This window comes from Typopeltis vanoorti, chromosome 15 (genome assembly GCF_054136105.1).
Source record: "Typopeltis vanoorti isolate ZY-2024b chromosome 15, IOZ_Tvanoo_1.0, whole genome shotgun sequence".
Taxonomy (NCBI): domain Eukaryota; kingdom Metazoa; phylum Arthropoda; class Arachnida; order Uropygi; family Thelyphonidae; genus Typopeltis; species Typopeltis vanoorti.
In genome coordinates, this window is record NC_143563.1 from 52,018,310 (window position 1) to 52,031,048 (window position 12,739).

Genomic DNA, 12,739 nt, shown 5'->3' on the forward strand with positions numbered 1-12,739 from the left:
AAGTCATCTTCATTGGTAATTTTTCAAATTTTTTCTGTCCATGATATCTTTAACATTCTTCTGTATAGCCACATCTCAAAGGCTTCGATTTTCTTGATGGTTGTCGCCTTCAATGTCCATGTTTCAACTCCATAGAGCAGAATAGACCACACGTAGCATTTCAGCATTCGGCATCTGACTTCCATGTTTAGGTCTTTATTGCAGAATAGTGTTCTCATTTTCATGAAGGACTGCCGTGCAACTTCAATCCTTGTCTTTATATCTATTTCTGGATCCCACCGTTCATTAAGCCAGCAACCAAGATATTTATATCTTGACACTTGATCAATATTTTTCCCATTGAGTGTCAGTTTCATTGATGAGGCTGGATGTTTGCTGATGATCATGTATTTTGTCTTGTTGATGTTTATATTTATTCCCATTCTTTGGCTTTCTATGTATACTCTGTCAACGAGTTTTTGGAGATCCATAATGTTATCTGCAATTAGCACGGTGTCATCTGCATATCGTAGGTTGTTAACAATCTTTCCATTTATTGTGATTCCCTCTGGACATTCTTCCAATGCTTTCTTAAAGATTACCTCTGCATATATGTTGAACAGGAGTGGTGAGAGCACACATCCTTGTCTCACTCCTCTTTTGATGTTAATATCACTGGTGGTAATGTTGTCTAATTGAACGGTAGCTGACCGATTCCAATACAGATTTGTTATTAGTCTTATGTCTTGTTCGTCTAGCCTTATCTGTTGAAGGATTTCTATTAAGTTGGTGTGTCTGACTTTGTCGAATGCTTTTTCAAAATCTATGAAACACATAAAGACAGATTTCTGTTTTTCTATGCATTTTTGTATCAATATTTGGGTACAGAAAAGGGCCTCTCTAGTACCAAAACCATTTCGAAAGCCGAATTGTGTTTCACTTAGAGTTTCTTCACTTTTTCTATAAATGCGATTCTGAATTACTTTCAAAAATATTTTTAATGTTTGGCTCATTAGACTAATAAGTCTGAAGTCACCACAGGAATTCGCTTTGGGTTTCTTTGGGATAGTGATAAATGTAGATTTGAGCCAATCTGATGGAAATTCATCACTTTCATATATTTTATTAAATAGTTTTTCAAGAAGTTTGATGTTATCTGGTTCGATTAATTTTAAAAATTCTGTTTGTACACCATCTGGTCCACTAGCTTTTCCTGTTTTACTTGTTTGTATAGCATTCTCTATTTCGCATTTCATGATTGCTGGTCCTTGAATGTTATCTTTTATATTTATAGGCTTCTGTCTAGTATCATTGAAAAGTTCTGTTACATATTTTATCCAAATCTGTGCTTTAGTCTCTTCTTCTAGACCTATTTTTCCATTTTCGTCTCTTAGAGACACTATTTGCTTTTTCCTCAGTTTTCCTGAAATTTCGTTGATTTTCTTATACAGATTGAAATTATCATGTTGTTTCTGAAGCAGTTCAATTTCAGTACATAAATTTTTCATCCAAATTTCCTTGGCCTCTTTTATTTTTTTCTTGACGATGTTATGTGTTTCTGTATACCTGACTAGGTCTTTGTTTTTATACATTCTTCTTGTATCAATAAGAGAAAGAATCTCATCTGTCATCCATTCCTGTTGTTTTATATTATTCACATAACCTACTTCTTCAATAGTTGTTGTTACGATGGCATTCTTTAAGCTATTCCAAAGAGATTCCACACTTTTATTTTCTTATATGTTAATCTGTTGTAATCGCAGGTTAAGCTGTGTCTTGGCACTTTTATTTATGTTCGGGTCTTTCAGTTTTTCTACATCAATTTTCTTTTTCTTCTTTTGTGATTTTTTAGCTGATTTTAATCTAAGACGTTGTGGTCTGATGATATATCTGCTCCAGGATAAGTCTTTGCACTCTTTATACTACTGTGGAATCTTTTATTTATAATTATATAATCAATTTGATTTCTGACAATATTATGTTGGTTATCTTGAGGCGATTTCCAAGTGTACAGTCTTCTGGGTGGAAGTTTAAACCAGGTATTTGCTACTGTTAGATCTTCTTCCAGACAGAATTGGACTAGGCGATCTCCTCTGTCATTTCTGATGCCTAAGCCATGTTCGCCAACAATTTCTCCATCACCCCCTCTTCCGACTTTTGCATTGAAGTCACCCATCACTATGTTTATATCATGTTTCTTTGTTAGGTTTTTAATCTCTTTTAGGTGTTCATAAAACTCTTCAACATCTTCTTCACTTTTGTCAGCTGTGGGTGCATAAGCTTGGATGATATTTATGTTAACGGGGTTTCCCTTAAGTTGTAACAGCATTATCCTTTCAGAAAATGGAATCCAATTTATTACTGATTTATTGATTTCTTCATCTACTATTACAGCTACACCATGTCGATGTTTGTTCTCATCATTCCCAGAGTAATACATTGTCATATTATCTTGTTGACACTTTCCAGATCCTGGCCATCTTGTCTCGCAAATTCCCAAAATCCGGATGCCCAGCCTCTTCATTTCTCTTGTGGCATTTCTTAATTTGCCAGCTTCATACAGAGTTCTGACATTCCAAGTTGCAATTTTAAAAGTGGACACCATTTTGAGCCCGGAGATTCTTCGCACCCCTGTCCAATTTAAGGGACGCCGGGAACTTGGGGCCAATTGTAAGGGTTTGCTCGCCATGGTGGTTGTTCTGGAGATAAGGTAGAGCAGTAGTTTCTCTATTTGCTTTCTGCTCCGTAGTATTACAGACGTACACAATATAATCATATTGCCATCTGCAAATCTCTGATCACAAGCTTTTCCGTCATCATTTGGCTTCAACCTTGTGTCAGTACTGACAATGCTGCTTCCCAATGTCAGGGGCGGTGACCCCAGCAGGTACTTATTTAATGGCGGCACTACTCGCCATGTCACCGAGTTGTCATTGGGCTTTGTGAGGTTTTAAGTGAGACAGAGTTGCCACTTCTGCTCCCCCACGCCCTGATAGCTCAGTCGCTGTTGGTCCACGGCTGCTTATTCACCAGATTGCTCTGCTTATATCGCAGCTAACCTCCATATCTGAAGGCTGTTCCCCGATCCGCCACCTGGGGACGCACCCGGTAGTAGTCAGCTCTGCCCCTTCTTATAATTCCATTATAAGAAGTTAATAAATTGCTAAGGCAGGGTCGTCCTAAAACAAAACCGTGTTGGTCCCTATTGAGTATCATATTCTGATCCAGCCAGTCTTGAATTCTGTTTTTAAACAACTTTTCCAATACTCTTACCATCACTCCCGAAATGGTGATTGATCTGTAACTACCGCAGTTTTAAAGTCACCTTTATCCAAAGGATCGACTTTTTCTTCCTTCCGCTTTCTATATAGGACTACTAATAGTGGTCTTGATTAGACTCGCTAATTGAAATGCATGGAATCATGACTACTAGATCCTAGACGAATGTTCTGGACAATTGTCTGTCACATTGAAAAAGTCTTAAGGTATTGATATTAGTACTTTCAACTCGGCAACATTCCAAGCGATATCGAAATGACAAAACATTTGTCTAAACCTGATATAAAAATCATGTCGAGGTGGCAGGGGATTTCCTGCCGGAAAATCCCAGTCAACAATGTTGGGATTTTAAATAGTCAAAACAACCATACCAGCTAGAAGAACGCATGTACTTCAAAAAGACATATGCACTGTCCCATAAGCCTAAACTAATTCGGCTGTAATTCCAAAGAAACGAACTCCATATAAAATAATCATGCGATGAACCAGAATGCGAAATGAAAGAACAGACAAGACACTATCTTCGTTACTCTAACTTGGTAAAATTTTCAAGGCCGTGTGTGTGTGTGTGTGTGTGTGTGTGTGTGTGTGTGTGTGTGTGTGTGTGTGTGTGTGTGTGTGTGTGTGTGTGTGTGTGTGTGTGTGTGTGTGTGTGTGTGTGTGTGTGTGTGTGTGTGTGTGTGTGTGTGTGTGTGTGTGCGCGCGTGCTCTTCGCGCGTGTAAAATAATCCTCCCCTTCATTACACTTCATGTGCCATCTGTAGCTCCTATTTATTCCTTTGATACTATTTCTTGCACAGTACCTTTATTGTTAAAAGGTACTGTGGAAGAAATAATATTGTTGGTACATTAGCAATCATCTATTCATTTAGACACAGCCATGCGCGAAATAAAATAAAAATAATATAATTATTGTGATTAATCACTTTGTTTTAGAATGCTGCATGACTGAAAAAAATGATACCGTAAATTTTTCTCCTGTCCCTTAATGTGTCAAATGAACACCCCACATCATTCACGTTTTATGATGCTAGTTGAGTTTTGAATCATTCTGTATTGGGATGAAATGAAGCTCACCTACTGCCCATTTTCTAAACGTTTATCATTTTGTTTCACAAAATTCCGCACTAAATTAAATATTTCTGCATCTATGTTTTCTTAAAAATTCTTTGTGCTAATTAAATATTTAATATTTTTCGCTTACCACACAATCACCTTTATGTATTTCTCCTCCTGCACACATTTCACTTTCAGTTATCATCATGCCATATTTGATCTCACATTCGCCGTTGGAAATTATTGGTATATCGACTTCTTGGAGAATCGTGCTAGTAGGATCTAAAATAAAAGGTACGATTTTTCAGGAAAACATACACATATAATTGTGTTGTTTATTTTGAAACATAAGGTTAAACGAGGTGGAACTAAATAAATATAGACTGTGGAATGTTAATTTCCATTATCGGTGTGAGAAACTCTAGCGTCCACCACTTTTAAACTGACAACCCAGAAGTTTTCAACTGCTAATGCTAATATCGTTTGATCAACAATCTCCACAAAATCTCCGACAAAATTTTTTTATCTTACAAAAAAAAAATTCTGTCGGACCACTTAGTAAATTGTCTTTCTTCCTAAATAATCCATTTACAATTATTACTGAAAAAAAAAGATTTCTATTATTTTTCGAATAATGATCAAGCCGACACGAAACAAGTTGATAAACAACTCGGTCGCACAGCTTAAATATATCACTGTGGAGTAATTAGTAATTGGAAACACACTTAAAATGCAAATTAGAATAAGTTATTCCCAATTTATTTTTGTAAACAGCGGAGCATATTAACTGATATCTTTATTTGTAGATGATATATTAACTATTTCTGATATCTTTTTTTCGTAGTTAGTATTAACTTGTAGTTATTATTAACATTAACACCAAAATAATCTTTTTTGTTATTAATACTAACAACAATCTTACTTTGTATTTATTATATAAAAAATATAGTTGTGATGTATCAACATTATCAGAGGTTAATAGTGGCGGATAGAGGGCGCTCGCCCATTTCCTTGTGAGCTTTTAACGGTTGCTGATGATGTGTCTGCTAGAATGGATTTCGGGTTTTCTGTATTTAGAGTAGTCCCCAGGAGTGTAGTCCGCAGTCTGATGGATTAGTTGGTTGCGGTGATTGTCGGTAGTCGTGATAAACGTTTCAGCAGCAGTTGCTTTTAAGAAGGATCTTATTTATGTCTGGTAACTTGGGGTCGCGATGCAACTGGCTATTCTTGACGAACCAGTGACTGTTCATCGCCATCCTTGAGCTATTTATTTTGGATTATTTATAGCTTCTTGATATCCCCCCTCCCCAGGCTGCTGAAGCGTAGTTTAGAAGAGGTCTTACCAATTTTTTTTTTTTTTGTACAATATTTTTTTGTTCATGTTTAGGTGACTATTTTTCTTTAAGAAGGAATAGTGTTCGGCAGCTTTGGTGATGATGAAATCTGTGTGCATCCTGAAGTTCAGGGTTGATCAAGTTTATCTCGTAAATATTTGGAAGCGGTTTGCTATGGTGTAGATTTTCTATATTTTTCGAACATCTGTAGTGCTATATCGGGTTTCCTCGTCTTCTGGTGAAGAATACTGAAGAGTTATTTTATTTTATTATTTTTTTCAGATAGATGGAGATTTGCTACCTGAAGAACCACTGTCCAAGTTCGTTGACTACGATTTGAAGAGGCTTGGTGACTACTTCCAGACTAAGTGGTCTTGCTATGATGAATGTATCAACGGAACAAACAGCGGTGATAGTAGAAAATATTTCAGGCAGGTCTGCATATAAATGGATATAAACAGGGGGATTAACACGGAGTCTTGAAGGAACTCCTCTACAGGAAACTTGAGGAAACCACGCTGGAACGAGTGGCCAGCGTGTCAGCTCTCCAGCCAAGAGGCTGCAGGATCGAATCACGCCATGGGCATGGATAGTTTGTGATTTTCTGTAGAAATACTAATGGTGTTGGTCGCCGGTAGATGGCGTTGGTGTAGATGCAGTCAGTTGGTGGACAGAATGATGGAATGCTCTCCCTCGATGAGTCTTTGGACTCCCTGTAGGTGACAAATAATAAAAATAACTCCTGCTGTGATTCTTCTTACTCTAAATCTGATTTCATTTCTTTTTAGAATTTTCAGAATTTTCATTTGTTGAGATAGGATTTGATGAGTAAGATGAGATGTGTTGAAAATTTCGCTTGGAATAGTTTGCAAATTAGACGGTAGTGCCGATTGTTGTCAAATTCTATGGCGACGTCACTTCGAAACCGTTATTAATGTGTTTCAACATTTCGGTAAATCTGATGTGTTATACAGTGGCGTTTCCTGAATCCGAAGTGTTATCTGGAATAATTCGTGTATTTTCTGCTGCTTCTTGAAGCTGCGAGAGGACTGCGGATTCTGCGACTCTGTCTATGTAAGAAACTAGGCTGATGAGGAGGTAGTTCTGTGGGAATTGCATTTCTTTCTACGGCTTGGGAATTAGGAATTAGATGGATTAATCAGATGTGCCGTATTTTTCCGTGTATAAGACGACACTTTTTTCTAAAACGTTTAGACCAAAAAATGGGGGTCTTCTTATACACAAGGGGGTAACCGGTTGAGAGAGCTGCGGTTGCCATGACGAAACTGCCGGTACCTTGTCTCCGAGAATAGGCTTCTGTCAATCAATTGCCTTCGTTAACTATGTGGATTGACGTCATTAATGGCTTATTCTGAATAAACCAATCAGAACTCTGAACGTATTCATATGTGTGCAACTCATTGGCTTGTTAGGGTTTTGGTGTTATTCTCCTGGATTAATTCTCCTCGAACAGTCGAACAGTCCGTGTGTCGATCCAGAAGTTAATGCATTAAAAATGTATTTTGAACACTAGCTCATAAAAAGGCCAAAAAAATCTATTGTCATATTCTTCAAAATTAAACTTAAAAGTCATCAATTACACAAAAGAACATGGAAATAAAGCTTTAGAGAGACATACACTCACCCTACTTGAGTGTATGATTAAACAGTGGAACAAACACGAAGAACAACTACTCAAATGCCAAAAAAGAAGAGGGTCTTAAGAGGAAACCAGAAAAATGGCCAAAGTTGGAGCAAAGGCTTAAGACTTGGATTATGGAGCAGTGCCAGAGTGGAATATGTGTGTCAATACTCCCCAAGCATATTGAATATGAGGTAAAAAGGTTTGCAAGAGAAATAAACATTATTGATTTCACAGGAAAGGAAAATCGTGCTTCAGCTTCATGAGGAGAGAAGGGTTGGCCATGAGAACACGCACCAAATTAGACCACAAAATGCCAGGAGCTAACAGTGATGAAAAAAGTGATATGTCCGGAACTGAGAGTGATTCATAATTTCTTAGTATGTATCTTAGAAATATTACCTATTTACTAAATATGCGTGAATATAAAAAAAATATCAAACATGTTCTGTTTTATGATTAAAATATTAATTTCTTAATTTTGGGTTCAAAAAATTAGGGTTAGTCTTATACACTGGGGCGTCTTATACACGGAAAAATACGGCATTTTTTACATTAACTACAACATTTCTTTGTAGAGAGTTTATGTAGTAAAAAAGATTTTCTTTCATGTTTCAGGTTAATTCTTCAGAAGAGAGAGAGAGAGAAAGAGAGAGAGAGAAAGTAGTAAAAAATATTTTATTGATTTATAATATAATACTGTAGTAACTGCAAAAAGTGAATTCATATTTTCATTTATGCTGTATGATAGTGTTGGATTCTGAATGAAGAGAAATTTTAATTATTAATACTCTCCTCAGAATCCAACATGATCTTCCATCATAAAGGCTAGACTTGTAAATATCATTTAATGTAAACAACTTATTTTACAATTTAATATTCATATAACTACTTTAATTTTGTCTAATATTTAACTATTTAATCAAGGATATATGTATTAATAGTGATAAGACTGTATTTAAATATTATTAAGTTTATTTTATTTATTGCTATATTAATATAAGAACTTGTATTTGATAATTTAACTGCGCATTAATTGAAATATAAATATTCTTTATTTATTCCTATTTGTAGAAGTTTAGCGTTATGCAATACCTCAATTTTATTATATTTTGTTTGTTTGTCATGGAAACGTATGTAAGTGAGTGAGCACGTTTTGGAACACCACGTTAGGAGAAGGTTTATTGAAAAGAGTTTTAGAAGGAAAATCACGAGAATAATTTAGGCGGGAAGAACAGATATATAAGCGATGAACGCTGAAATTATGAATGAATTAAGGGGAGATTAGAGGAATTAAGAGAAAGAAAAAGGAGAGGATTGGCATTAGGTTGAAATCGGAGCATTCGGCAATCACAGTGCGATAATAGTGAGTCGGCAAGTCACTCAAGCAGCTAATAAAGTCTACTAGTTGAGAGGCAGTTAGCTAATAAATTGTAGAATAACAATTATAGCTACGGAAGACAGCTGAGTGACTACTTAACAGACTATCGATATTTGAGTTGAGATTCAATTTCAGGGCCGACCTTTCAAGGACATACAGAACCTTGAAGCAAAGTACAGAGTTATTAGCGAATAGTAGAGGCTGTAAAGTTGAAATTTACCGTTAGCTGTGGTTAGAAATATATTGCCTAAAGAATTAAATGAATGCAGGAAGAATGAACAGCTGTGCATATAAAACCTCAAGTTAAGGAATTATTGCGTATTGCCTTAATTCATAAGAGATCAGTAGTATTTCATGCAAAAACATTTGTTTATGTGTATAGTGACCGACGATTAATTCAGTTATTGCTTAGAAGAATTATTTTAATGAGTGCCGTATACTGTTTAAGTGTTTATAGTTATAAAAAGTATTTATGTATAAGTAGGTGAAGAAAAAATATTATCGGTAAGATTATTCCAACCGTTAATATTTCTATACAGAGAAGTGTGAGAATTTCATCCTAGAATTTCCTTATACTAACAGTAACTATTGAGGAAGTTAGCTAAAGTGTAAATTTATAAGTGTTTGCTTGTGAAGAGGTATTACTGCAATTTTTATTGTATTTAAAACTTAAAGAACTATGAGATATTGATGTGAATGATCATTAAGGAACTTTATTAAATAGCTAAAAGGAACTGTGAGAAGACTGTATTACAGATAACAGAATTACCATCGTCTGAGTTTGCATGACTTTATTATCAGAAAAGCTGAAGTGTTTATAATAACTTGTTTAGTATTTTGATCTTAAGTGTATAATTTGCTATTATAAAATTAAATGTTTGTTTTTGTTAATCAAAGGTGGTATTTTGCCTGAATCTCTTTTACTGCACCATTCATAAAATATTCGAACCATAGTGGGTGAATTAAGTTAGTGAAATATACTCGGCCAGTATATATATTAAGGAGAAATAGTTGAGGGTTGATTTATCTTCAATTCTTGAATTAATCCAGATATAGAGTCGCGCAGTCTGTAAATATAAATGTTCTCTATATTTGTATTAGAAATCGACTAGGAACTATTTTTTAGGTTAAGAACATCCTAATAACTAAATGTTGGATCCAAAGTATAGATTGACAAGAAGTAGGATCCAACAATAGTAAGAATTTCAATGCATCACAGTGATAACTTTTACTCATAAAAAAGAAATGCTATAAATACATTTCAAAGGCGTCCAATAAAGTATACGCATCCTTATTTAAATCATGGCGCGATCGAACATGAGTTTGTAAGATGTAATACACTGTGATTTGCTTTTCTTGAAACCGAAAAAAAAAAAGTTGCTACACCCATAAATGACTTCTTTTGTTTTCTCATTTTTGTTAAAACTAAGATAAAACATGATGTCAAGTACAGTATAATTTACATGGTAATAGTGAAAAGTTTCTTGATTATGAAATAATTGTTTCATATTCTAAAACAATTTATTTATTTACATAAGAAAACACAATTTTTTGAAATTCGAATAAATATTGCTATCTGATACCAAAACTTTAGTCATATTCATATTTTAGTGTTACGTCATCATGCATCCTGATTTCATAATTGATGCATTTCGTTTTCAGTTTACAGAGAGAATAATTCAGAGGTAAGCCAATTTATTTGCTTAAAGTAGTATTATTATGTGATACCAGTACAAAATCAAACAGACGAGACGGACATCGTCGAAGTGTATAATCAATTCGCGCGACTCGGAAAATTCTTAGACACCGCCTGCATTCAGGTCAAACTTTATGGAAAATCCCTCCCCTCCACAACCACCACCTTCCGATGCCAAAGAAGACACCTCAGATTACTACAGTAACCAATCATCTACATCAGCTGGTAACTGGAATATGTTTTCAGATCCATCTGCCGAATAAAAGAATGCGCATTCCATCCAAAACTGTTACAGACTATCGGAAACTTACAAAATTTCTTCACAATAGCAACTTGCTAAATTATAATACATTTGCTCTAAATAGTGTGTATCTGTGGGGGGGGGGGGGAAGATCTGTTAGTTGTACTTCTCGGAGTCATAGCGTCTATTTCCATAGAAGAAATTGCAACCTATCTTAAAAACAAAGGCTTCAACCAGTTAAAGTTCCCAATATGAATAGAGCAAACAATTCTATATTCCCTAATGTTAGTTGAAATCAGTAAGGTGCAACGACATATATATGATCTACAAACCGCCTGTGACACGTGGTTATAAAAACAGAATTCCTGAAACATAAAGCCATCACCACACGACGCCGACGGTTGGGCTACGTTCAACGTTGTTGCAAAGCGGATTATCAATGCATGAAATGCTGAGACAAGCAGACATCCGTCTCTTGTAAAAAACCAAAAACGGAACAGCGAAATGTGCTAATTGTGGGAGACCACTCCAACTAACTAGAGGCTGTTCATATTTCACACTTAGCGACAGATCTTAATCTACGTGTAATATGAATTACTCGTCAAAAATATCCACCACTGGAAACAAATGCGCTCTCCCATCGAACTGGTGGTAGAGCAGTTGTTTTATTATTCTGAAAAACACTCTGATAATGCTCTAGGCATTTCTCTATGACTAGCCACAACAGACGACCCACATCAGTACAGATTACCAGCTGGAAAGCCAGCGGCTTGAACAATAAAATTTTAGAACTAAAGGAATATGCCACACCAAATCAGGTAGACATCATCGTCATTAAAGAAACTCATCTCCGCTCAGCCGACAAACACAGAATCAAACACTATATCCCTTTCCTTAAGGACAGAATGGATTCGCGATGCGGGGCCACTGCCATATTTATCAGAAATATATTAACCAAAATGCAGTTGTCATTCCTCTCCCCAGAAACCTCAAAACCGCCGGGATAGAAATTCATGAAATGCAAACTCAGGCAGCCTGAAAATCTTAGTAGATAGCCCTCCAAACAAAAAACGTTTTGACTAAACACAACAGTAATAATTGCCGCTGATATGAACGCCATGCAGAAAACCTTGAAGATTGATTTCTCCAACAATAACGGCAAAATCCTCAAGACATTCGCAATCATGAGAAATGGTAGTTATCGGTCACGCTACTGTGCAGATGCTGTAGCTGCATCAATACTGAAACATTTATCACATACCATTACAAATAGCCAAAGACCTCAATTTTAACCCTAACTCCATGATACTCTACCTATTCACTGCACATAATTTAGCATAGACAACACTATCGCTATCAACTGGAATCAACATCCTGCAGCTCTTCAAGAAATATCAGATCAGTCCCGTTCATAACTACAATTGATGAAGAGAATGGAACAAGTTCTTTGTAAACTCGAGTACCAGCAGAACTAAATTCACTTACCATCACTATCACACCAAATTGACTTTTCGAAGAAATAAATCAGCTCATGCGGGAAAAAAACAACTTGTCGGTGCCACAAAACTATGGTCCTGGCTATATTTCCTACTATCACCGCGTTAATGACCATGGTACAATCATCATGGCATCCGACAAACTCGAAAAGTGATTCACCGGTGACAAGTCTTCATCAGTCCAGAAGAAAGCTCTCCAGTACTCTTCACCAGAAGACGAGCAAACCTGATATTATCTGTACACATGTTCGAAAAACCTGTGTCCTGGCAAATATCTAGGGGAACAACTAAATAAAGGTTTGCAGTTCAGGATGTAACAGATTTCAGTACCACAAAAGCCAACTGGACTATTGCCTAACTGTACTTCTCTTAAGCGACAAGATTCTAATTTACAAAACAGTGATAAGATCTCTCCTAACATAAGCCTCACTATCCTAGCGACACATTAATGAATGGAATATTAAGAATTAAAGATACCAAGCAATTTTATATTAATCTTGGTTTTAATCCTATTTCCCAAGTAAGCAAACAGACAAGTAAATCAAGTTTGCATCTGCATGTAGCGCAAGTCAGGGCGACTCCGCACGTAGTGCAAGTTCGAGGCAACTCGTGGTAAAAGTGGAATAAGCTTTGAT

The 12,739-nt window shown here is 35.9% G+C and overlaps 1 protein-coding gene across 1 annotated transcript in view; it reads right to left on the reverse strand.

The window, feature by feature from the left end:
• The window catches only part of LOC150098756 (transmembrane protease serine 9-like), a 197,288-nt gene that overhangs the window by 38,982 nt on the left and 145,567 nt on the right, over window positions 1–12,739 (reverse strand). Inside the window, exon 19 of the mRNA XM_090405745.1 lies at window positions 4,463–4,596. Coding sequence (XP_090261871.1) covers window positions 4,463–4,596 — 134 coding nt within the window. The remainder of the gene's footprint in view (window positions 1–4,462; window positions 4,597–12,739) is intronic.